At 41.2% G+C, this 27,252-nt stretch overlaps 1 protein-coding gene across 2 annotated transcripts in view; it reads right to left on the reverse strand.

The window, feature by feature from the left end:
- Positions 1–26,780, reverse strand: part of AHCYL1 (adenosylhomocysteinase like 1) — a 38,959-nt gene extending 12,179 nt beyond the window's left edge. The window contains exons 1-3 of one of the 2 annotated variants that reach the window (XM_019014220.3): positions 26,371–26,780; positions 2,418–2,529; positions 206–349 (exon numbers count right to left, since the gene is read on the reverse strand). In XM_019014220.3, coding sequence (XP_018869765.1) covers positions 206–349; positions 2,418–2,529; positions 26,371–26,490 — 376 coding nt within the window. In that variant the 5' untranslated portion in view covers positions 26,491–26,780. Of the gene's footprint in view, positions 1–205; positions 350–2,417; positions 2,530–7,104; positions 7,254–26,370 lie in introns of those variants that run through there. The other variant, XM_019014277.3, reaches the window with a different exon arrangement.
- Positions 26,781–27,252: the final 472 nt, after the last annotated feature.

The following is a 27,252-nucleotide window of genomic DNA, read 5'->3' on the forward strand; positions in this document are numbered from 1 at the left end:
ACCACATGCTGAGAACAGAAGGAAGAGAGAACAAAATCCCAAGACTTAAGTTCCATAGAGAGAGAAGTGTTTATCCGAAAGTCCATAATACTGTCTTTCTTCCCAGTATACTTTCAAGTCAGCTTTCAAGTCTTAAGTTATTTGTGGATTCTGATGGCCAACAAGAGGGTTGTTTCTGGTCCCCTAACCCACTCCCTTTCTTTACCTTGCTCTGCAATCTCAATCTCCCGGCGTCCAAATTCTGCCTGCTTGATGTTCTTCACACAGAAATTGCTGCTGCCCTTGGAGTTGGTTTGCTGCTTCTCTCGGGGAGAAACCTCATCATCAGAGCTATCTGTGTAGGATGCAGCTAGAGCCAGGAAAGAAAAAAACAAGGATAGAAAAACCTCAGTGGTCCCCAACTCTACAGAGTGTAGTCCCCAAGGGACTTTCATTTAAGTTAAGGGAACACCCTTAATTGGAGCTACCTTTTACAACACTCTCAGTTCTGCTCCTCTAGGTTCTAATAGGTGGTATGAATGAAACTGTTGTGGGTACTTCCATGTTGCAGCTCTTTCACCCACCCTAACAATACTGTGCCATCAGTGCCTGTGACAAGGGACCACTGATTATAAACCTGCAGCTATAGTAATCCCAGATAATAGAGGTACTTGGTCCCATCTGGATTGGAACCAGACCTGGCAAAAACAGAAGAATAATTTAGGGCAGATAAGGAATGCTATTTCTATAGATCACTGGTTCTCAAATTCAAGCGTCTATCAGGATCACATGGAAGGTTTGTTAAAACATATATTGCTAGACCCTGTGGCCAGTTTCCCATTTGGCAGGTATGGAGTGGCACCTAAGCATTAGTAGTGCCAACAAGTTACCAGGTGTTGCTGATGCTGCTAGTCAGAGGATCACACTTTGAGAACCATGGATATAGACAAAAGTGATAAGATAGTCTTACAAGGGATTTTACACTAAGTTGTGCTCAAGGAATAGAGAAAGAAAGAAATGGCACAAAAGGCAAACAGCTCTGGTTCTATTGATAGCCCTGGGAAAGTCTGTCAAAATGATCAACTTTAAAAAGTGGTTTCACATAAAAGCTAAAAATACCACTTATCTGACAGATATGCAAGACGATATACAACAATCATTCCTTACCTCTCAAATCACTTCTTTCCTCTCTGAATTGAGTACTTTGCTCATCACGGTTTCTGCTAGTATACCTGGACTCTCTCACTGACTGACTTCTATGTACAGGTCCTCCTCCTGTCCAGCTAACACAAATACTACTAAAGATTATCTTCCCCACTATGACATTTTAACCATATCACTAAGCTTTTTAAAAGGCTCTGATACATTTCTGTAACATGGCCGTCAAGATCTTTGAAGACTTTTTAAAAGCCTTCTTCAGTCGTTTTATCGTTCTTCCTCTCATAACTCAATTTTTCACAATTAATTTTTCTTCTTTCTTGGCTATAGTTAGCCTGCTTGTCACACACCACTTTTTATCTGTCACTCCAGGATCATATATAACAGCTTTTCATTTATGTTAATCCTTAATGTTGATAACACAATGCAAAAGGTATTCTGGCAAAGGACAATGAATGGCTTTTGGTACAAATATCTCTGCTGACATTAATAGCAATCTGTAACCTCTTAATCTTTTAACAATGAGTCTTCAGTTAAACAATGACAAGGTTGTATTGGATGCCCCATTAGATGTCCCTAATGTTTTCTCCTGTATTCATCTGCCAAGATTCTATATTCTTTTCCATGCTAATTTTCTAATACATGCTCTATAGTTGGGAAAGACACAATACAAAACAGAAAAAGACTTTATTTACAGAGAGTTAAGACAGGAGGAGAGAACTAAAAACAAACAGAGCTGGAGTCACATTACAGTAGTCTGAATCTTTCCTGCTCCAGAGGCTAACAGGGGAGGATATCCCAACAGAAAGAATAACCTAATAAATAAGAGAAGCCAAAATACTAATTTTATTGTTACAATCTAAGCAGTCTTGGAGACAAGAAAGAAAGAGATAGGTGACAGGGGATATTTTACACAAAGAAATCGTGCTTCAAAATGCACTTCTTTTTTAAGGCCAATTCTGTCAGCCAAAATAGCATTGATTTCTTCCTTTTGAAATGGGCGGATCAATGTGGGAATGGGAACTAGCCCAGTCCTACCAACTGGGCACTGGCCACAGACCACACACATAGACAGCCAGGGGGAAGAAAGTCTCGAGTCGACAAAAGCTTCCCCAGCTACTAGCTTGGCTGCAGAACATTCCCACTGCCCAGCCACTAACAGTTTTCAGCACAAAGGTGGGCAGTCATAACATGAGGTATTTTCAGATTGCTAAGTGAAGAGCACTGGTAGCAAACAGGGAAGAGAGATTAGAGAGGACATGGAGTTCATTCACACCTACCTGAACTGTAGCTGTCAGTGGAGGACTGTGAGATCGAGCGAGACAAAGATCTTCGGCCAGTTTTGGTGGGGAATTTGGTGAACTCCTGCATGTCATCAGCAAACTGGATTTGCTATACAAAAGGAAGACAAAAAGGTGAAAACTTATAAGGAAAATCCATGAAATTTTTTTTTTAAGGTTATACATTGTCTTTCCCTAAAAGCCATGTAATCACATGGCTCCTACTAAGCCAGCAACTTTCCCACCAGAAATGGGGGAAGGCCGAGGCTACTCTCTGACTTCTCCCAACACGTCAATCACTGTCTCCTCCCAATTGTTTCTGCAGGATTTGGGAGGAGGGGCTAAGGTTAAGAACCAATTTCGTTTAGTATATGTTCAATTTTATAAATCTTTCTCACATTCCATCAAGTTTTTTTCCCCTCTTATAACCCTGACAGATTAAACTCTTTACCCTTCTTCCCAAATCTTTCAGAAAACAGAATCTCATAGTGCTACTGGGGTTTTTTGGTTTTTGTTTCAGAATATTCCCTTGTAGCAAATTCCTAAAGTTGGCAATGGTCTTGCTTTCTGAAAGAATTATGAAGAGATGCCTAGAAATGGTGATGGGCATTAGGGTGCCAATACTCAGAGCCCAACCATATGTCTATACTTCACAAAGCCAATGTAATATCTCCAGAACCTCCTATCCTAGTAAAAATTTAAAATACCAGAATATAATGATAAAAAGAAATTTAAAAACCCACATACACTATAGTAAATTCTAACTCATTAGGACTAATCTGAAGGAAGGAGAAAATAATGACTTGGTAAACTTTGTATTAAAAACTTCCTTAAATGGGCCAGGTGCGGTGGCTCACGCCTGTAATCCCAACACTTTGGGAGGCCAAGGTGGGTAGATCACGAGGTCAGGAGATGGAGACCAGAGTGGCCAAGACGGTGAAGCCCCGTCTCTACTAAAAATATAAAAATTAGCTGGGCTTGGTGGCGGGTGCCTGTAGTCCCAGCTACTTGGGAGCCTGAGGCAGGGAATTGCTTGAACCCGGGAGGTGGTGGTTGCAGTGAGCCGAGATCGTGCCACTGCACTCCAGCCTGGGTGACAGAGTGAGACTCTGTCTCAAAAAAAAAAAAAACCCCAAAAAACAAACTTCCTTAAATGAAATAAGCCAGAACTAGATAATTCTTTGAAGAATAAAACTGGCTCTAATCAATAGCAAATAGCTTGCAATTGATATTATTTATAGATTTATAAAGTGTGTTAACACTTTTATTACATGGTTTAAACCTTCCTCCCAAACTCCTGTTTAAACTCCGATAAACCCTTTCTTCAAAATAAAATAAACTTCACCCCTGAAATAAGCAGGATGGTTTGAGTATGTGAACTGAGATTCTGTTCACGATCTGACTAAATCTGAAAAGGTTCCCTTGGAGAATCCATTAAGCTAAGTCTTTAGCAAATACTCTGGAAATGTAAATGACTACAGATTAAAATCTTCTCTGTATAATACTGGCAACATGGTTACAGCCACTTTAAAGCCAGGAACAGTAAACTACCCATTAGTTACAGCTGCAAAAGCTTCCCCTCCTCTTTCACATGTACCCTTCAGCTAGGGGAGCACCAGATTGCAGTGCAGCAATCAGGTTTAAGCGGGCAGCCTAGGCATAAGCAGCTAATATAAACAAATTGGAAACTGATTTCTACAGTCAGTAAAGCCAGTTTTACTGAAGAAATTAATCCAGGACCAAGGTAATGACTTCCAACTCAATATGCTGTTATTTTGATGATGGAAAAAAATACACAGTCAAGAGACCATCAACCCCTCTTAACACTCTCCAGAGGCAGCCCTTCCTCCACCAGCCTCCCTGCTGCTGGCATATGCAGCCTATTCTATTTGGAAGCTACTCTCCCCTCTGCTATGATTCCTTCCCCTGTTCGCCTTTTTTCAAAGGGTTCTGGGCATGTTCCCAGATACCAGGTACATGGAGGGTGAGGGTGGGGGAGGGAACTGCAGTAACACTTGCAGTTTTTTATATAGAAAGGTGGCTGTGGCAAGAGAGAAATGTGTTTCTTCAGCAACTTAAAAACTGAATAGTCATAATTTCCCCTTATATTAATAAAGCTCATCAGTAGCCTAAAGCTAAGCAAAATCTTTCCCATCTAAAAATACTGGACTGTGTTGCAAGCAGCTTAGCAGCTTACTAACCAGTGCAGTGCCCCTACCTCCCCATCTCTCAAATAATGAATATGGTCCATATTTGAAGTGGGTACGGTAGAATGTAATTAACCCAAGCCATGGCAAGGATGAATGGACTGTGTATTCTTGCAGCTGTTTGACATTCTCACCACTTATAAGGTGTCCCAGCAATACAAAGATGCATGAAAACCTGGTCTTTTCTTCCACCCCAAATTACAGCCTGAAGAGAATGTGTGTTACAACTGATGCTGTGGAATACATCTGCTCTGCCAGTTTCCTCCAGACCTGCTAGCTCCACTGATTATCTTCACAGCTAGTAGCTCTGTTTTCTCTTGGTGAAGTATCTCCTGGAGCATTGTTCACCCTCACACTGTAAATATAAACACTGCTGCCAAAAGCAACTTTTGGATATCACAAGTTTTCTCTCCAGATCTCAACAACAGCCTTCTGATTGGGTTGGACTCACTCATTTAAGGCAAATATGATAATCTGGGTAAGACGAAAAGGAAGACTACAAAGTTGTTCTGTTTCTATTAATTCCTATCATCATAATTTCTTCCAAACATTAAGTCTTAATTACTGTGCTTTCACCTTTCTTCAAATCTACATCTACAAGGAATACTACACCTAAATAAAAAGTAGGATTGGGAAGAGAAGGAATGGAAAGGAAATAAAGTGGCTGAAATGCAGAAAGTATCTTTAAGTAAAAAGTCTTATGTTAAAGAATGATGTTATGCTTGAGTACTCACCACCCCATAAACAGCCTTACCCACAACTGAACAAGCATACCAGTGTTCCATTCTTACACTAAGAGCATATTTATGAAAGGCTAGAAGGTCAGATTGACCCATTCTTCAAATAGCACACCCAAATACAGAAGTCTACTTGCTGTGTCTTAAAAACCCAATTAAATATCAGGCCAGTTTAACATGCTATTTAAAGCACCTCTTCAAATAGCTTAGCAGGTACAATGGTTGACTTTCTTCCATGTGATACTGAGAATGGTAAAGAAAAGCTCTACCAAACGAATAATTTGGGGTATATGCAATACCTAGTGGGAAGTCTGCTGACAAAGTGAGCTGAAAGAATTGTGCAGACCTTACCAAGAGAAGGGGATCAGAGACAATCCAAAAAAGTTACATACCTCAAGAGAAGAAAAATTGTATGCTATTCCTTTAGTTGATCCTAATTGATTTTTTTTTTTACCATTAGAAGCTGAGTTTACTTTCATAAACACACATCCTATATTCTCAGATGTTAAATAGCCCAGCTACACTCCTTCCCAGGGCCCACCCAATTTTGCCTGCTATCTCCTGAATGAGAAAGAATTAACAGCTACCAGAATTCCACTACAACATTTTAGCCAAGAAATGGTGATCAGGATAATATCTGTGATGCATTATATTCTTTAGTCATCACACTTGCTAGGCACCAACTAAGTATCCAGCGCTACTCCAGGAAAGTTCTATGCAAGGAAACACAGTCCCTTAAAATCTGTAGACATGTTTTGACCCACAGTATAGTAATGTAAGTGGCTTTGGCATGGAATTTCACTGCTCCATGAGGAACATGCCAGATATTATAGTCTTCACAGCCTTATCTGGATATTGTAGACATCTTGTCAAATTCGTTATTTCAAATACCAATCTAACAGCTTTTAATTTCCTCAAAAAGGTTTCTTCCTAAGTGTCAAGAACTAGATTCAAAGATAAACAGCAATTACTAGGAAAACAAATCATTAAGAAAGTGTAATGTAGAAGTGAGCAGAGCAGTCTTTCTTACTGCAGAGAATTATTTGAAGGGCTAGGATCCCTCTTTTGGTACACTACTGATTCTCTGGGACATTCCTAAATTTATATATTTTGTCCCATTGTCTGTCCTAGCATATTGTGTGTAGAGATTTTTCTATTTAGAAATTATGGTCAGCATATTTCTTAGCAACTGAGCAAAAAAAAAGTAACAATAAAAAACTAGATATTTTAACAAGATCATCATTACTAAGCATAGTGTGTCAGAACACTTTTCAAGATTCCTACATCTTTTCTAATCCCTCTTTCACACATATTTTCTGGTTAAATTATTTTTTCTTCTACAGATTCTACCCTCACCCACTCCTTTTTCGGAGGAAAGGAAGAGAATATGGCAGACAGCCAAAACAGGTGTAACACCTTTACTTCCTTACGTTCTCTCTCTTTTTAAAGAGACAGGGTCTCACTATGTTTGCCAGGCTGGCTGCAAACTGCTGGGCTCAAACAATCTTCCCACCTCCTGAGTGGCTAGGACTATAGGCCCACACCACCATGCCCAGTTTTTCTTGATATTTACCAGTCTGATTCCCACTTCAGAGGAACCCAAAGAAACAGTTATCAATAAACACCCACTCCTTGGTACAAGAAATACACAAGTCTGAATACCTTTCACTGCAAGTAAAAAAAAAAAGTGTTTCCCAAAGAAAGGAATTCCCTTCCCAACACAATGCTCCCAGACACACCCACCAGAAAACAACTTATCTCAAGGGAATCAATCTCAGGCCACAGTTGGATCCACAGCCACCTCCAGTCACTTCTTCCATTCCCTTGTGCAGAAACCAGTCTTCTGAGACTTAGCAGGTTTTGGCTGCTCCCTGCTCTCCTTCCCTGTCTCAAGTTTCTTAAGTTCTCACTCTCCCCAGATGGGGCCTGAGTTTCTTGGGGGAGAGGGAGGGCAGGCTGACTAATCTCAGCACATATCTTCCCCCCCCACTCCCGCCTCTGTGTCTCAACAGTAACAGGATATAACACACACACAGCTAGAATCCAATTCCACAGTCAGAAGCAATACTCCTTTCAAAGTAGGACTCAACTAGATCTTCTGTCAATGCTCGCAGTGAGAAGAGGTGAGGCAATACCAGGCCCCAAACTGCTGAGTCACTTAAAAGGTAAGGAACACACAGCTTGAAAAACTCTGCCAGAGTAGTTTGACCCTTGTGAGCTACTCCCGTCTCTTCCTGTAAGACTAAACACTTCACTGACTTCACTTCACTATTATCTCCTAAAGTGCTCCAGTCAATGAGTAATCGAGGCCTGCAACTGCCAACTAGAAGTAAAAATAAGAGGTTAGAAAAAAGGCAGTAAGTAGGACAGAAAAGGGCTTCCCAATCTTTTGAACACCACAATTTGCAACAGAATGTAACACACACCCAGACTGTTTCAATGCCTATTTAGCTATCTACTACCTACCTAGTTGCCTGACCTGTCCATACTTCTCTTTTCTCAGTCCCACCACCAATATTATATAAACACATGCCAGTCATCTCTGTTTCTCCCGATATTGATTTATCATCAATTCTAGGTTTAAAAAAAAAAATCAGTACAGGTGACTGAAGAAATCTTGGTTCCTGGAACATACCCACTACTTTAGTGACAACATTAAAGTCTCCTCTCCCACCCCCTACCCTCCATCCCCACTCCCTAGCACCATTATTGTACTTTACTTTTCCAACTTTATTATAATCATTTTCAGCACATAAAAAATTCAAAAGCATAGTATAATAAACACCTGTACTCTCCACCCAGAATAAATCTTTCCGTTTTCCATAACAGGTTTTTTCTCTCTCTCTATATATACACATACACATGCATACTTTCGCATGGTCCTGTAAAAATAAAGGTTGCAAACATGAACATTACCAATAAATTGTTCAGAATGTATCTTCTAAGAATAAGAATATTCTCCTACAGAACCATGATGACATATCACACTTAATATTAACAATTATTCTATATATTCATATATCCAGACTGTCCAGATTATATTCAAATTTCCCCAATTTTCTCAAGAATATTTATTTATATCCCAACAGTCTCCTCAACCCTGCCAACCCAGCACGGATTCAAGGTTCATTAAATGCAGTTGGTTGTTAGGTTCCTTTAGCCTCTGCTAATCTAGAACAGTCTCTCCAATGTCTCCCACCCCCTTGTGATACTGACTTTTCTTTGAGGAATCCAGACTAATTGTCTTATAAAATCACTCATGTTTTGAATTTTTCAGAGGGTTTCCTTCCTATAAACTGGAAGTTCAGTTCTGAGGTTTTATTTGAAAAAGGTTAAAATTCTGGCAAGAATATTTCCTGCATTATGTAGTATATTTCACCTTGCATCATTATCAGGAGGCACATGTCGGGTTGTTCCACTATTAGCAATGCTAAGATTGAGTCCTGGTTAAAGTGAGAATATCAGATCTCTTCTTTGAAAGGTACATTTTCTCTTTTGCAAGTAAAAGTTAATTTGTAGGGCGATACTTTTTTCATCATGTTAATATCCTATTCCCTAATGACTTCACCATCTGTTAATAATCCTTGCCTGAACCAATTATATTGGGAAGGTTATAGAATCGCAACTTCTATTTTTGTATCAATCCTTCCACATTAGCTGGCATTCTTTTGTAAAGAAAAATCTTCTCCCTTTGTCATTCAGATTTTTATGTATTTAACAGATTACACTTAATTATACATTAATTGCACTGAATACTCATATTGTCTCAAATTGGGCCAGTGGGAGCCTCCTTCAAGCTGGCTCTTCTGTCCTTTGACATGATTCCATTACAGTCTTTCCACTCTTTTTGACAAAAGAAGATATACCAGGCTCACCTTGTTCTTCCTCTTCTCCAAACCTGGAATCAACCATTTCTCTCAGGAGCCTTTCTTTTAGAAGGGAGTAGTATTTAGAAGCTAATACCTGGAGTAAGAGGTGTGATAATTGCTATTAGAGATGCACTACTCCTAGGTTCTTCTGGTAGAGAGAGAAATCAATCCTTTTACTTATGAGTTCATATTGATATTTCTACTTCAGATTTAGTATTACCTTTTTAAAAAAATGTCTAATTTTCCTATTGTATGTCTTGTCTCTAATGTTTGTTTATTCTATAATGCATACAAAAGTTTCAAAATGACAAGACTAATGTTATTACGCACCAAAATTTACTGAGTGACGTGTCAAGGTTTCATTGAAGTTCTTCTCATCCTCAGAATATATTTCATAAAGATATATAATCAAAGTACTATTTTCTGCGTGACTGAGTAATCAATTTGATATATTAGGTTAAGATTTTATATTTTAGTTGGGTTCATTCCTTTGTGTTTGTAAGAACTTAAAGCTTTCCTTTTTTCTCTTTGATTTTGACATATAAAACATTTACATGTCTCAAAACTTTAAAAGGTACACTCAGAGAAGTTTCACTGCTATTCCTAGCCCTGATACTCTACGTGTCCCTCCCCATTTTCATTGGTTTCTGGTTTATCCTTTTTATGTTTCTTTTTAGGAGTGTGGGAAGCAAATACGTACTATTTTCCCTGCCTTACTCAAAAGGTAGCATGTTAATATAGTCTGCACCTTGTTTTTTTCACTTGGGAATCATTTTGTATTGGTTCATAGGGTATAAGAACCAACTAGTATAGGCTCAGGGAAATAAAAAGCTGTCAAGGCGGGGTGTGGTGGCTCACACCTGTAATCCCAGCACTTTGGGAGGTCGAGCAGGGTGGATCACCTAAGGTCAGGAGTTTGAGACCAGCCTGACCAATACGGTGAAACCCATCTCTACTAAAATTACAAAAATTAGCTGGGCGTGGTGGCGTGTGCCTGTAGTCCCAGCTACTCAGGAGGCTGAGGCAGGAGAATCGCTTGAACCTGGGAGGCGGAGGTTGCAGTGAGCTGAGATCATGCCACTGCACTCCCGCCTGGGCGACAGAGCGAGACTCCGTCTCAAAAAAAAAAAAAAATTAATTTTGTATAGGAAAATATTGGCAAATTTTGTCAATATATATCACTGCTAGAATATCACTGATCTAAATATTTTACAAACCATTTTTGTTGAACTCTTGGCATACAAAGAACAAGCATCACTGGTAACACCACCTGATAGCACTACATGAAGATTTTTACTTAAAGTTGATTGTACAGGAAGTTTGAAATCCCACTTACTAGTAGGGTGGACACCAAGATCCTGAATGCCTAGATTTATATGACTTTAAGTGCTTTGCCTCAACACCTGTGGCTTACAGTTTACAGAGGGTTTGTATTTTCAAAACATTCTAGAATCCTTTCAATGTTGCATCTATGCTTCACAAATGAGAAAACAGAACAGGGGTTGGGGCTAAGTGACTTGCTTAAGGCAATTTGCTACCAACACTGAGGTTTAAAAAGCAAAATGCAAAAAAAAAAAAAGAACAAAAACAAAAAACACCCATAAGCCCAGTTCTATTTTCCTTCTTCTGGAATAGCCTGGGGAAACAGCAGCTTTCCCCTTTATTTCCAAGGGGTCAGTTTACCTTGGAGTGGTCTACTGTTGCACTATAAGCTTTCTGAGCTTATAATACCAGATAAAGATTTGTAAGCACTGGTAAAGGAAAATAATTCTTTAAGTTCCAAAAACCTTTATTAATTTTCAGAAAAGTAAAATGATGCAAAGAAATGTAATGTTTTTACGTTGCCAACAAATTGCCATTGAGAAGTACTGCTCCATAGATATGGAAAGGGTGAGGAGAGCCCAGTAATAGCAGAGCCCAAACACTGTGGTAACAAAATGTTCCATTCTAGAATACACTTCCATTGTCTTTTGGGGATGGAGTAAGGAGGAGAATGTATGGGCAATCTAATCTAGACTACTTTACTAGGACAAAAGAAATTAATTCAGAATTCCCTATTTGTATCATTTCCACCTGTGTTTAAGCAAAATTTTTAGTTTAGTATGGTCAAATTGGCCACTGATTTTTTCTTTTTCCTCTTTTGGTCACTGGGGAAATTCGCTGGTTATTTCATGAGAAGTTACCATATTCTAAAACATGCAACAGAGAATATACTTTAAATGTGCTTTTTGAAGAGGTTTATCCTGTGCTGAATGGTGCTGGAGGAATATTTCTTCCACACATGAACACTTAGCACAATCAGATAATTTCTTTTAAACTAAAAACATTCCATTAGGTTCCTTTCTCATCTGTGGTGTGCCACTCAAAAAGCACCCTTTCCAAGTCTTATGTCTAAAAGATCTAGCACAGCTGAATTCCACCAACAGAAAAAGAGTTATATTTGGCCAGGTGCAGTGGCTCACATTTATAAACCAAGCCTGGGAGGTCGAGGCTGCAGTGAGCTGTGACTGTGCCAGTGTACTCCAGAGCAACAGAGCAAGACCCTGTCTCCAAAAAAAAAAAAAAAAAAAGGTTGTATTAAATTTGAAGACCTCAGGTTAAAAAAAAAAAAAAAATTTTACCATTGATGTATTTCTACTTTCTGGTACCACCTTTCTGACTACTACGACTAACAAAAGTTCTTGTAAGGCTATTATTTTTATTGAAGTATTCTGGATTTAAGTAACATGATATGTGATTACTGAATCTTGGTTTCATAGTTATGGTAGATATTTATTTAAAGTAATCAATTAAATAATCTCACTTTTATGTGCAATCTAAAAAAGCCAAACTCATGGAAGCAAAAAGCAGAAGGTTCTTACCAGGAGTCAGGAAGGTGGAAGAAACGAGGAAATGTTGGTTAAAGGGTACAGTTTGGAGTTATAAGATAAATAAGTTCTGGAGAGTTAGTGAATAGCACAGTGACTACAGTTAACAATAACATTGTATACTAGAAATTTGCTAAGAGTAGATCCTAAGTATTCTCATCACATACAATACACACACATATACACAAAGTAACTATGAGGTGATGGATATATTAACTAGCTTGACTGTGGTAATAATTTCACAATGTATACATCAAAATATCACACTGTACACCTTGAATACTTTTTTTTTTTTTTTAAAGAGACAGAGTCTCACTGTCACCAAGACTAAAGTAAAGTGGCAGGATCATAGCTCACTGCAACCCCAAATTCTGGGCTCAAGCAATCATCCAGCCTCAGCCTCCTGAGTGGCTAGGGTAACAGTCATGTGCCACCGTGCCCAGCTAATCTTTTTTTTCTTTTTTGTAAAAGATGGGGATTTCACTATGTTGCCCTAGCTAGTCTTGAACTCTTCGCCTTGAGCAATGTTCCCACCTCAGCCTCCCAAAGGCATGAGCCATCACTCCTGGTCCAAATACATACAGTTTTCACTTGTCAATTATACCTTAATAAAGCTGAAAAAAAATCAAATACTCAATTAATGAACGGAGAAAATTTTCCACTTAAGAATTTTTATGGCCAGGCTCGGTGGCCCACACCTGTAATCCTAGCACTTTGGGAGGCCAAGGTGGGTGGATCACCTGAGGTCAGAAGTTCGAGACCAGCCTGGCCAACATGGCGAAACCTCATCTGTACTAAAAATACAAAAATTAGCCAGGTGTGGTGGTAGGCACCTATAATCCCAGCTACTCAGGAGGCTGAGGCAAGAGGATTGCTTGAACCCAGGGGACGGAGGTTGCAGTGAGGTGAGATCACACCACTGCACTCCAGCCTGGGCGAATGAGTGAAACTCCGTCTCAAAAAAAAATAATTTTTATTTATTTTATTTTTATTTTTTAGAGACAGGGTCTCCTTGTGTTGCCCAGGCTGACCTCAAACTCCTGGGCTCAGGGGATCCTCCTGCTTTGGCCTCCCAAAGTGCTAGCATTACAGGCAAGAGCCACCACACCTGGCCCAAGAATAAGAATTTTTAATTATAATTTTTAAGAATAATTTTTCCGAAAACTTAGTAGCAAGTTTTAACTATATAACTTCATAAGCTGAATACAACTGCAAAACAGTCCCAGTCCCAGGAAGTGAGGTGTGAAATTCTTTTGGTTATTTTAAAGGGCTTCTTTAAAAATAAAAAATAAAGATAATTGGTATGTGATTATATTCTCTAGCTTAGGCAGCCTCAGCTTTAATGCATCACTGAGCAAACAATGAAATGTCTTTATGTGAGTAGCTGGTTGGAAGGTTTCATAGCAGAACAGTTTTTCCATATGCTGGAAAGCAGTTATAACTGGAACCATCTAGAGAGCCTCCTCACTCCTCTGGGGAGGACTGTGGGCTCTGTTCTCTAATGAGATGAGTTTATACAAGTTTAGCCTGAACACAGCCCTTATTCAGCTATCTTCCAGTGTGCATATGGAAAGTCTCCCTTAGATATCCCTGTAAAGATCAACCTAAAGTAAAGAGGTCTTGACCTGTGGTTATACTAAAGATCAGATTTCAGGAAGGTAAAGGTGGAACTGGCACAGGACTCTATGTGCTCCAACCTCTAAATCCGGCTGTGTCTTTCTACATAATTCTCTCTCCCAGTGTCCCATTTCATTCATGTTTCTGCAGTACGCGTTACACACTGCACTAACCCTCAGGCAGGGTTTGGCCATTCTTTCAAGTTTAACACCAACTTTTCCAGCAACAGAGATATATTAACGTTGGTATAAATGTTAAGGCAAACCCTTATCTGCCATCCCGCTTTTTATCCCGGGTACTATTTGGTAACAAAGCAACAGTGACAGACCCCTTCAAGACCAAAAAGGAGTATTTTTCTGCATGAGTCTCAGATCTGCTCACTTTGGCTTAAGGAGAAAGCTGCTCTCCTGGCTACTGGCTCACCAGCTTAGTCGACTGTCTGAGTTCTGCCCTCCTTTTCTTCCTGTCGTCTTTCTCTAATCTCTACTCTGGCTATTTCATCAGCCCTTCAACTCCTGTCACTTTCTATGTTTTTGAAGCCAGAATTTCACTAAAATGTCCTCATGATCTTTATAACTTTACTATCACTCTCAGTCTAGGAATTCATAACATAAATTAGCACATTAGGGAAATTCTTATTCTGACTTGACTTTTAATCTATTGAGCACCAGAAGCCCAGCCAACTAGAAACTAGGGTAAGAGGGAGAACAGACTCAGAATCATTCTTAGCATTTCACATAAAACATAGACTCTTTAGCTTAGAGAAGGCTTAGCCATTCCCTCTTTTTCTAGTGATATCCTTGAGTTGTTTACATACTGCTTTGGCTGTACAGATCAAGAAACTACAACCCAGTCTGGCGAGGAGATAATGGTTCCAAACACCCAATTCAGGGCCTGGCTTTATCCCAATCACCACATCCTCAAATCTAGACAAGTCTTCTAGGTTCTTAGCCCTGGGTCCATGGATGGGTTTCAGGCTGCCAATTCCCCCTTATAAGGTCCTGTGCTGTGTAATGAAGGTTGGTCAATGATGGACCACATATACAGTGGTGGTTCCATAAGAATATGATAGAGCTGAAAAATTCCTATCGCCTGGTGACACCGTAGTGCAGTGCATTACTCACATGTTTGTGGTGATGCTGGTGTAACAAACCTACTGCGTTGCCAGTCATTTAAAGTCTCTCTGATGTTTGCACAACAACAAAATCGCCTAAGGGCACAGTTTACAGAATGTATCCCCCTTGTTAAGTGACACACGACTGTGTGCATTTTGCTGGAATACGTACACATCTCTCAGAGGGTTCCAAACCCCCAATGGTTAAGAACCACTTCACTGGACTTAAATGATCCAAATAATAACCTCACAAGAATGTCAGCTCTACAGAGTATGAATCTTTGTTTTGTTCACTGATGCACCCTAAGTGCCTAGCACAGGCCCTGGGACGCTGCACCCTGAGCAGATGGGGCTACATGATTCCTGGTCATGGTTTACTCTGAATATGTGGAGAAAAAGAGCAACGGTAGACTATTTTCAGGACCTTTCACATGAGGGAGGACCAAGATTTCTCCTCGTGATCAAAATCATCCCGGAGAGTTGGTAGCTGCATTACCATCTTTTTTTCTTTTTTGAGACATAGTCTTGCTCTGTTGCCCAGGCTGGAGTGTAGTCATGCCATCTCGGCTCACTGCAACCTGCTCCGCCCCATGGGTTCAAGCGATTTTCCTGCCTCAGCCTTCTGTGTAGCTGGGACTACAGGCACCTGCTACCACACCCAGCTAATTTTTGTATTTTTAGTAGAGATGTTAGCCAGGCTGGTCTCAAACTCCTGACCTGAGGTGATCTGCCTGCCTTGGCCTCCCAAAGTGTTGGGATTACAGGCGTGAGCCACCGTGCCTGGGCCATTACCATCTCAATATTAGATTTCCAAACAATGTTGGCCAGTCTTGCTAGATAATCTAAAAGAATGGTTCTAAATCTGGGAGATTTCAAGTTTATCTGGTGAAGCTGTTTCAAAATGCCAACCCATTCTCCATCTGTTCTCTTACTCTCAGCTCCTCCCCCATTCTGATTACACAGCTCTAGTTTAGAGCCAGGTAATGAGTTATTGCGAAAAAGCTCTCTATGTGACTGATACCTTCTTCTCCTTCCACAGAATGAGAAGTGCTGATCTAAGAAATAATCTAAGCAGGATCTGAAAAGGAAACACAAGTACACTGAGTTTACCAGGCTCTTGATAAAGCAACTTCCAATACAGGGAACAAATGCATTAGATATGCCTTGTTCAGAAATAAAACAATAAGGCAAAGGAAGTAGAGAATCTACCTTTAATACCAACTCCATCTGTTAGGAACAGACAATCCATCAGATGGATCCTAGGGGTTAGGAGAACACGACAAAGAGACTGTCTGAGGAAGACCAAGATTGTATTTTTATTAGTTTGGTCCAAATTCAGTAAAAATTGGCAAAGTGCTCTCATTCCAGACATGCCCAGTGCTCAGCTAATCCCCTCACTGCGGAGTAAGAATGTACAGAATTATGAACCCCCTGCTCCCCAAATAGGAGGGGCTCCACCTCCTGAATGCAAGGGCCGAAACTAATCTCATCAACCATCCCCTCCTAATTATCAACTAGGTAGAGAAATAAGGTGCTTAACACAGGTGTTCTCCTTCTAAACTTTATGATTTGTAAACATGCTTTACCCCACTTCCACTAAAAACCCAGCCTTTGCCAACCTCAATTCATTATTGATTGGCAAACAAGAACAGAAACTATCCCCAGAATAATGTTTCTCTCCGGGAAATCTTGGGGAAGGGGTGCAATAAGGTCAGCCCCACCAAGATGCATTTTCCTTGGACTTACAATACATCTTATTACACTGAGAACACCATGTTCCCAACCAGCTTGGTCTCTTTTCTGTTACAAACCTGAAGTAAACAGATTCTACAGCAGCTACAAGTCTGTTACCAAGGCCACTGTATTATCAATATAATTAACATTCACAATTCATCTAGTCCAGCATGACAAGCCAGCTGGGCTACTTCTCATAAATGAACACTGGGAATCTTCATGTCTTGCTTGCTAAGAAAGCTGGTGCTCAGAAGCTGGGCACTGAACCCTCAAGTATTGAATAATAAGTGGGATACCACCTGGCCACCCATAGGAAACTGAATTAGTTACCAAAGCAACTGGATACATCTGCTATCTCTAGGAAGCACCTATTTCAACTTCCAAAATAGCAAAATTCGCCGGGTGCAGTGGCTCATGCCTGTAATCCCAACACTTTGGGAGGCCATGGCGGGTGGATCACCTGAGGTCAGGAGTTCGAGACCACCCTAACCAACATGATGAAATCCCATCTCTACTAAAAAAAAAAACAAAAAACAAACAAAAAAAAACACCCAAAAAAAAAAAATTAGCCAGGTGTGGTGGCACATGCCTGTAATCCCAGCTACTTGGGAGGCTGAGGCAGGAGAATTGCTTGAACCCGGGAGGTGGAGATTGCAGTGAGCTGAGATCGTGCCATCACACTCCAGCCTGGGCGACAAGAGCGAAAAATCCATCTCAAACAAACAAACAAACAACACAAAACAGCAAAATTCTGAAGGTCTCCCTTTCCCCTGAATCTTGCCTAAGTTATACACTTGAAGTGAAACAGAACACACAAAATGTAGTGCCAACTAGAGCCTGAGCTTCTGGATAGGATAAGCATTGGCCCAGTTCCCAGAAGACTGTAATTCTAAAGAAGGTGTGTTTCAAAGAGAGAAGGGCATGTATAGCTTTTGAGCATCAAACTCAGCCTTTGACTCAGAAGGGACAGCCAGGGTTGCAGAGTAAGAACCAGAAGTTTGCTCATCACTGCCGGGCGGAGCTGTTGTTTATTACTTTCAGAGTTCCAATGTACTTTCCAAAATCAAACTATTCAACTCATCGCTAATCCCCAAACCTCAAACACCCTATGTGAAAGCCTCCCTGTTCTTTAAATCAAGAGCATGTATAAACCAGGATACCAGTTTCAACTTTGGGCAGAGTCTCCCTAATGCTAAGGGTTTAAAAGTTGTTTCAATGGTGAGAAATTCAAGTTACCTTCCCCTTTATTGTCTAAGGATATCCCTATGCCCACTGCCACTGGGCTAAGAAGCTGGAGGCATATATTCAGATGTCTTCTCCCTGACCTCCTATTTCTGGCATTATAAAGGGATCTATTAAGTTGGAAATTCTCATCAATTTCTCACCTGCAGTTCTTGGTACTTCCTTATACCTATGTGAGAGGGCTCTAAGTTAGAAAAATCACCCCAGCCAACTGAAAGGGAAAGTGAGTCAAAGCCACCACATAAGTCCAACTTACTTTCTCCTAGGAATGATTATCTCACATTATTTTATTCAATAAACATTTATTGACAGTATTATGTGCCAGGTACTATATAAATATGTGTGAGATACGGTCTTTGCCCTCAACATATTCCATCTAGAAAAGTCAAATGATGAGTAAAATTCAAATATCAGGTCAGTCCTTAAAATATAATAGTTTGGGAAGTACTACATTGAAATCAAACCTATTTTTGAGAGACATACAGAAGCAAATTATTTTGTTTAGTTTTGATAATCTACTATGTGAGCTACTATTTCAAACACTCCTATGGAATCAGCTCCGGAGCTTCAGGGGCATCTGCATTTCATATGAAGAGCAGTAGAGTTGAGATAATACCAAAAATTCCCCAAAGTGGCCAAAATGCCGGTTTGAATGTGTGTTAAGTTCCTGAGCTGAACTCTCAAGGCACTTATAATGAGTCTTTTGGGAAGCTGAGGAGCATCCCAAAGAGGGAGCTGACAATGCCAACAACCTCAGCTTTGTTCCAAGCCATAAGGACAAACTGCAGGCTGGAAACTTAATCTCTTAGCAGTTTGTGGACTTGTAATGAAAAGAGATGCTGTGGCTTGGAGGCCTGGCCTTCTACATCAGGACTTTAAAACCCAGGATCCATGAGTTTCAGAAGTCCCATAAATCCTCTAACAGAATACGCATATTTTTGTGCTCCTGAATTTTCCTGAGGAAAGAACCAGGATTTTCATTAAACTCTTAAAAGGACCTCTGACTCAAAGAGTAAGAACCATTGTTCTACAGTCTCTAATCCAGTGATTCTCAAGAGCATTCCCTCAAATAGGCAAAAGAGAAGCATATTCCAATTCTCTATCTTCTACACAAATCTGTCTACTTACTGACCTCTCTTCTAAAATTAGAAACAAAGATGGGGATGTGCATTTTGAAAATTCGAAGTGAATCTCTATTTTCTACATCCCCAAAATAAAGCTAACCGTCATAAGAACCTGAAGTCTTTTCCTTAAAGTCTTTGAGAAAGGAGAAGGGGTGGGTCTGGTCAAAGAGGGCAGATCAGAATCTCTGTCCTTTAACTTTTTTTTTTTTTTTTTTTTTGAGACGGAGTCTTGCTCTGTTGCCAGGCTGGAGTACAGTGGTGTGATCTTGGCTCACTGCAACCTCCACCTCCTGGGTTCAAGCGATTCTCCTGCCTCAGCCTCCCGGGTAGCTGGGACTACAGGTGTGTGCTGCCACACCCAGCTAAGTTTTTGTGTGTTTTTAGTAGAGATGGGGTTTCACCATGTTGGCCATGATGGTCTCGATCTCCTGACCTTGTGATCCTCCTGCCTCGGCCTCCCAAAGTGCTGGGATTACAGGCATGAGCCACTGTGCCCAGCCTGTCCTATTAACTTTTATGATAGGTCTCTCTCTCTCTTTTCTTCCCCCCCCCCAGATTTCTGGAACCACAAAGGAAACAGGTCATGGCCCAAAAGCTTTGACGTGAGGTCAAACCAGTCTTGGGGGAAAAGGGACAAAGTACTTCCCATTATGCATATGGAAACCTATGTCCCAAAGGTTCACCTTAATACAATTAGTAAGTACTAGAAGAGTTGGAGCCATTTATTAAAAACATAACTTCCAAAATCCTCTCATTGCTCAAAACTCAGTATGAACGGCTTCATTCAGGAAGTCTAAGTGAATGAAAGATGGTTATACTCATCTCCTCCAGCCTCTTGCCCCTTTACTCTGTCACTCACAAATTTACTACGTAGTTCACACTGAGCCACGCATCATTGTGGATCAGCACATTAGCATTTTCCTTGGCACACAGGCTCAGAGGGATTCCACTAATGCCATCGTACACTCGCAGGTTCCGGAGAGAAAAGAAAAACATGTCAACAATAGGGTGTGCTCTTGCTGAGCAGTTCCTCAAATTGTGAAGAAGTAAGCCTGAGGCAGGTCCAAGATGAACAGCATGGAACAGAGAGCAGTCCCAGACCCCTCCTGTTTAATATGCCCCATTTCCATCACACAACTGAGTACAGGCTGTCCACTTTAAAACAAGTGAACTGGCTTGGGCTGGTAGAGAAGAACATGTTAAGCCCATTAAGCCCCACAGGTTAAGTACACAGGCGCATTAGCGGAGGCGTTGGGGCTTTTATGGTAAGAAGCAGGAGCATGCTTGGAGAGTCTTGTACCTGTGGTTCTCAAAAGTACTTTTCCAATCTCTACCCCAGATTTCCAAATACTACCTTTTACCAATAGTTCATTAAACTTTTTACTTTGTGTTCCATTTGGGTAGTGAATGATTAAGCCCCCTAATGTATACTGATAAGCAGTATCAATCATTATCTACATTCTGAGATTAAGGCACCAGGCTAAATCCTTTAGAAAAATTAAACAGAGATAGAAACAAAAATGAAAGCAGTCTGAGTCTCTCAACAAAGGCATGGATGCTCCACTCTAGTTCTATGAGTGGCATGCAGCAAAGGCCACACATTTCTACAGGAGAAAATCAGTTATACATAATTAGAAGCAGGCTGTTAAGAGCAATGAGAAAACAGTACCTGCAGGGATGGGGGCGGGGGTGCTGGAGTACATACCTAAAATGATAAAGTCACAGTTCAGAAGTCTTTGCAATTATTTCATGTAATTCAAGGATTCTAGTTTAGGAAAACCCCAAACACCTGAAGTTTAAGGAAATAAACTCCTGGACTGAGACTGGCCCAGTGTCTGACAAATACCCACATTCTATAAGTGCATTATGTATTACGGGGGATGAATGGGGAATGGTAAGGTAGAGGACATCTCAACTCCATCAAAAGCTCTAAGATCTCTGTCTACACACCCCAACCCTGTAGTTAACAAAATGTTTTGGGGTTCAGTAGCTGTAAGCTCTATATAAAATAACACTTTTGTCAGAAAAAAAATTTTCTTATTGAAAAGACATTCCAATAGAAACTTCTTTGTTTTGGCTGTTTAACATTTCAAAATTAGGCTCTCATTTGCACTATCGTGTTGCATCATCCAGAGAGTTATAAATAGGGTGGCCACATAAACCAGGGTAACTTTCAGAGCTACGGAGGCACTCCTTGGACTGCATGCTAGGATAACAGGTATAAACCAGAATTGCGCCAGGCAAACCAGGATATATGGTCACTCTAGGTACAAAAAAAACCCCACTAATTACTATTTACTAAATGCTAACCCTCTCAACCATCTATATAGGTAGCACTATCATTGTTCCCCATTTTACAGATGAGAAAAGGACGTCACTTATTGAATGTCCCACAACTATTAGATGGTAGAGACTAAAGGTAAAACTGACTCCAAAAATCAGTGCTTACCTTATGTTGTACTACTACTCACAGTTTTAGGAACAGAAACGGGAAGTTAAAGGCGTCTTATGTAACAGCCAAGCAACAGTGGGACAAAAGAACTACTTGAGTGAGTCAAAGGAAAATATGGAATCAGAAAAGGAAAGGCAACTGCAATTCTGTGTGAATTTTTATTAACTGCTTACTACACAATAGGCACTGATAGTACTGACAATAATCAAAAGGAAAATTTGTGGTAAGAATTTGTCTTCAACTGGAGATTCTCAGATTTCAGGCTAGAAAAAACTCTGGTCTATGCACATAGGTTGCCCTTCTCATGACAGGAATGCTTCTGACGCACCTCATTAGCATGTGTTCTGAATTACTATTCAGTTCTAAATTATAATAAAATGTGTCCAGTATAATCAGGGTTGACATTCTTTATAAAAATGCAATACTCACATTCCCAAACTTGAGAAACAGGTATGTATAAATGATTCTCCTTTACTCGCCAGTTCCTTTAAAACAACCCCAAGAGGGCATTAAAGTGCTTATTTACAGATCATTAACTACTTGGAGTGGCAGAGTACACTCGCTAGGAGTCACAGGCAACTAAAGACCTGCATGATTCCATGTATCAAAATATCCTTTATAGACAACTTTCCAAGAATACTATATTGGGGTGGGCGTGGTAGCTCTTGCCTGTAATCCCAGCACTTCAGGAGGCTGAGGTGGGAAGATCGCTTGAGCCCAGGAGTTCAAGACAAGCCTGGGCAACACAGGGATTTCCCCATCTCTATAAAAAATAAAAATAAATTTTAAAAAAGAATATTATATTGGGTAAAACACTCTGGATCCAAATGACACACTCCTGATAAAAGAAAAGGTATACATTTGTAACCTTGGCAGCAAAAGATCTAGACAACTACTGATCTAGAAATCTTCTAACAGATTTCTGTTACAAGCTAAATGTCTAAAGGAACTTGGAACAAAGTAATTTGGAAACTAGAGTGTAACTAACTAAACCAAACAAGAAAAAGAGATGTAATCAATACCTGTGGAGAAATCTTAAAAAGAGGATCTTCTTACACCCCAACTCCTGTTTTAAAGACTGCTACTAAAACAGCAGCCACTCTAAGGAGAATCAAGAGATACTAATGATGTGAAGATAGGAAATGCCAACCTATGAAATCTCCTTTCAGTGATTCTGACAAGTCCTGGTGTAAATTCTATACAACTACACCAAAAATTAACCGTAAGATAACTCTGATGACAAAAGGAGAAACCTGGATTTTACCTATCGGGTTAACACCCAAGCTGTACCCATTGGAGCTCTATTTGGTGTGCTTCCTAAGTCTCAGCTGACCCTTTTGATGAATTAGTGGCACATAGCTTCATTCAAATAAAGAATATTCTATAAACAAAAGTAGTTTCTTCTGTGCTCTTCTCCTTCCCCACATTTTGCTGATGGGTCTGACTCCACAGATCCTAGGTCAAAATGTTTAATGGATCACTCTGGAGAGTGCCTTTAATGTTCAGAAGTTCAGAGAACAGCAAATGTTCTGATAGGCCTTCCAGAGAAACATGCTTATTGTAAGAGCTCTCCAACAAGTTGGAGATTTGGGTTTACACTATGAAAAAAGAATCAACTTGACACAGTGTCAATTTCCAAAGGTCCAAGGACAGTTACCACTCCTGTTACACAAAGTAGCAGCAAAAGAGGGATAAATAACCAGTGGTTATGGGGAACTAGATTACTTACTTGGTTTGACTGATAACTGCCAACATTAAACAAGGATCTTCTTCAGTTGTGGTACACTTAACTCTTAAAACTCAAGGATTCCTTTTCTTACCTCAAATTTTCCTAGCCATACCATCTGAAATCACCAGTGACAGTCGTGAACAAGCCTTACAATGTGAATTATACTACAGCTATTAAGACAGTCCCGTGAAAAATTATTTTAGAACTCTGTCTCAGGAAAAGTTGTCCTCTTGAGGAATTGACATGTATTATTTCCCATGCCTGCTAAGGAGACTGTAACTATGATTCTTTTTATCCTCTGGCTGCTAAAAGTTTAAAGTTGCATGTGATCAACCTCATCAACTATCTTAGCCCTCGAGGTTAACAATATTTTTTTCATTCTTTCTATAGTTTTTACTTCCTTTTATATCACATATATGTTCTGTGTTATAAGCCACTTCAAATGCCCATTGAAGAAAGAATATAAATATACGAATAGACTTTTTAAAAATTACACTTGCTATCTTAACTCCCCAACATGCCCCTATCTCCACCTGTTCCAAAAAAATAGGCACTTATTTGGCAGATGAGGAGATGCAGGTACAAAAGCTAATTAATTTGCTCAAGGTCATATCCCCTTAGTTGACTTCTCGACACCCAGACATCTCAAATCTTCAATCAAACCAACAAGTCCTATTTTGTTCATAGCAGTGTGATAGACCTTGGCATACAAAACTGAGTAAGTCATGATTATAGTTGAAGAACCTAGATATTTATGCTTTTAATTGATGGACATCCACTCTATCTCAAACAAAGCAAACAAAATGAATAAAAGCTGACTCTGTCTCAAACAAAGCAAACAAAATGAATAAAAGCTGACCAGAAAGTGACACTGGGATCTGATCTAACTGAGGACCATCAAGGTCACCCTGAAGTAACCTATATCCTCTGGCATCAAGAACATCCTCAATTCCTGAGGGGCCTCAGGGCTTCAGAATAATCCAAGGATTACTGGTCTAGAGCCAGGGTAGAATTCTCATAGGTGAAGGACTGCACCATTTGAAGAGGTCTTTTTCTCACACCATTAAGTACCATGCCAAGTTACTTTTTTCCCTCTTACTTTTCCCATGCTTTCACGTTATCAACACATGGCAGAGGTACAAAAGTGACTTAAGTCATAATGTTCAATTCAGCAGTTCTGAAAAACAGATTGCCTAGGACTTGCTATGTGACCTTGACTAGTCCTCAACTGATCCATTAACTAAATAAATGTCTTTTATCATCACTAGGGAAAGGGTAATTAGTCATCATAAAACACTTTATTACAAAGTACTACGTAAATGCTAAACAATAAAACTTAGAAGAGAAAGATTAATAAGAAACACGGTGGGGCACATTTACTGGCAAATGGAAACTTAAAACAGGGTCTTCCCACATTCCTGGCAGAGCCTGCTTCTTTTAGCTAATGCAATATAAGTCTAAAATCATCAGCACTTGGACTGACAATAATACACGTTAGTAATATTCCTCCTGGGAAGAAGAGAGGAAAAGGGATAGTTATTCATGGTAGGTGGCCACATGGACATCTCAGTTACTAGTTAGCCAGGTGAGCAATTAATATTTGAGTACCTACTATATGCTGGGTACAAAGCTAGGCACACTGGATACAAAAGTGAACAAGAATCCCTGCCTTAATGAGTTTTTACAATCTACGATATAGACTTTGTCTTATCAACAGTGGTACTTTCAAGAATACAGATTTACTAACATAAAGGCAAGTAACAGCAAAGATGCCAGAGTCTGGGAAATTCAGGTATTAGGGCTTTCCCATTCTTTCCTCTAACTCATCTAAGGTCCCACCCTCAATCATTCTGCTTATAAGGACTGTGACTGTTTCTCCAAAGAATAGTGCAGATTGCAAAGGGTCATTGTCCCAACAAAGCAGTCAACTGAACTCTCAGCACTAAAGTTAATCAGATGCCTTAGAGTCAAGGAATCTTCCACAATCTTTTAAAGGAATTAAATTCTTAATTTTGTGAGAAAACAGCGAAAGCACACAATGGCGACTCGTCTTTTTTAATCTTGCATTTGATTTCTGGAGTGGCAGGTTAATTCACTTAAAAAAAAAAAGAGCCATCTCTCCCACTTAAGACAGCTTAACCAGTTGAAGCCTCAAGGACTTAACTATTCCTGCAGCCCTTGCTTTGTTCAGCCCTGCATCCCATTAAACACTGGATGCAGGCAGAGACAGCTTTGTAAGACTCTGTCTTTATAAAGAAAGAAGACATTTATCTGGGTTCTCACTGGCTTCAGGAAGGTCACCTCTTTGTAAAGGTTCTCTGGTCTACTGCTAACTGGGGGCCAGGTGTATGGAAAATCAAGATGTGGTTGGCAGTAAATGATCAGAAAGCAATAAGGATCCCAATTCCACCACTCGGAGAGCTAGTCAGACTAAAATCTCCAAAGGTTGCCATTTATGAGAGAATTCGAAGGGTGTCCTTTGAGTCAACCTACAGCACAATAGATCAAACTTGTTCTGCCTCAAAAGTACAGTCAAGAGTGAGCAATCTTCCCTTACCACCCACTACTCCAACCCACCCAAGCTCCTTTCTCCAGGGATGCCTAAGTGATCTATTCACATGACTCTAGGATCCACCTGTATCCATGACAGTGTCTGCTGTCACCAACCTCCAAATGTCAATTTCTTACATATTTCGAAGTAATTGGAAGGCTGTAGAAAGTGAAAATCATAGATTTTCAATTTCATGTTACCCTCATTGCTTTCACCTGTATATCAGAGCTAGCTTCACGCATTCTTTTCTCTTGCCTCCCAGCTATCACGCAGTTGTTGGATAAACCGGCCACTGCTCCCAAAGATTTGACGGAAGTTCTGCCAGATTTACCCACTCACCTGAAGGGAGATTCTCTGTACACCCCATGCCCCCGGACTGGTCACAAGGGTCAGCTGAGTTGGTTCACCCCCTCCCACTCTCGTCTTCGAGGCCCTTCATCCAGGAAAAGTCAGTCGCAAATTTAAGGCCTGGCCCTGTCGGGTTTCAAAACGATCCCGGAGGACTTGGGCCGAGGGACAAAGGAAAGCGAGGTCAGAGGCGGCCTTTCAGCCCGGGAGAGGCCTGGGGCCGCACAGCCGCCACCCCCTACATCACCTCCGCCGTCCCCAGTCACCCCCAGAAGTCCCAAACTAGCCAGAGCCCGGGCTTGCTCGCGTCCCTTCCGCGAGGCCGGAGCCCGAGCCCCCGCCGCCACCCAGAGCCCCCGCACCTTCTTGGGCGCCTTGGTGACGGTGGCCATGAAGGAGTACTTCTCGGCGTCCTCGATCTCCTTGGCCTGCTTCAGCTCCTCCCCGACCCCGGGCAGCGGCATCGCGTCAGGCATCGACATCCCCCGGCCGGCCCGGCCAGCGGCTGACCCGCCGCCCCCGCCTCTTTCCCCCTCTGGCGCCCGCCCGCCTGCCCGCGCGGCGCCCTCCGACACGCGATCGCCCACCCTCCTGCCGGCCCCTGCGTCGAGCTGCGTCGGCTTCTGAGGTGCTGTGGCCCACGCCTTGTCTGTTCGGCAGCCCAAGGCAGCCGGACAGCGACGGCGGCCACAAGAGAACCAGAAGCAGCAGCTCCGAGCTCCGACCTGCCCGCGCCGCCACCTCCGCTGTACGCAAACACGCACGCAAAGCGAGGGTAGAGGGCGGTGACGCCACGTCAAGTACTGGCAGCTCCCGGGAGGGGGAAGAGGCGGGGAGAAACGCCGCTCTGTCGTGACGTCACCACGCTGGGCTGGGCCACAGAAGCCGCTCCTCTCCCGCTCGAGAGCGAAGTTCCCGGGGTGAGCAGGACCCTCTGTGCCACCAGGTGGCACCATCAGCCCTGGGAGCAGCGCGAGGTTCATGCAACGATGCTGCGGAACGGAGGGTCTTTGGGCTGCGGGGTTCCTGGCAAGGCCTCAGAGGCGCATGAAAGGGGTGTTTGGGAGCAAAGACCAGAGCCCCACACGACACATCCTACAGCCATTCCTAGGAAAAGTCCGGGGCTCGAGACAGCCCACTCACTCACTGGCCCAGCCCCAGGCCCTTTGGATTAAAGCTCCTTCCCAAGGGGCAGTGCCTGTCTCTTTGACTTCATAGGGGGCAGAACTGACTCAGAGTAGTCT

This window comes from Gorilla gorilla, chromosome 1 (assembly GCF_029281585.2).
Source record: "Gorilla gorilla gorilla isolate KB3781 chromosome 1, NHGRI_mGorGor1-v2.1_pri, whole genome shotgun sequence".
Classification (NCBI taxonomy): Eukaryota; Metazoa; Chordata; class Mammalia; order Primates; family Hominidae; genus Gorilla; species Gorilla gorilla.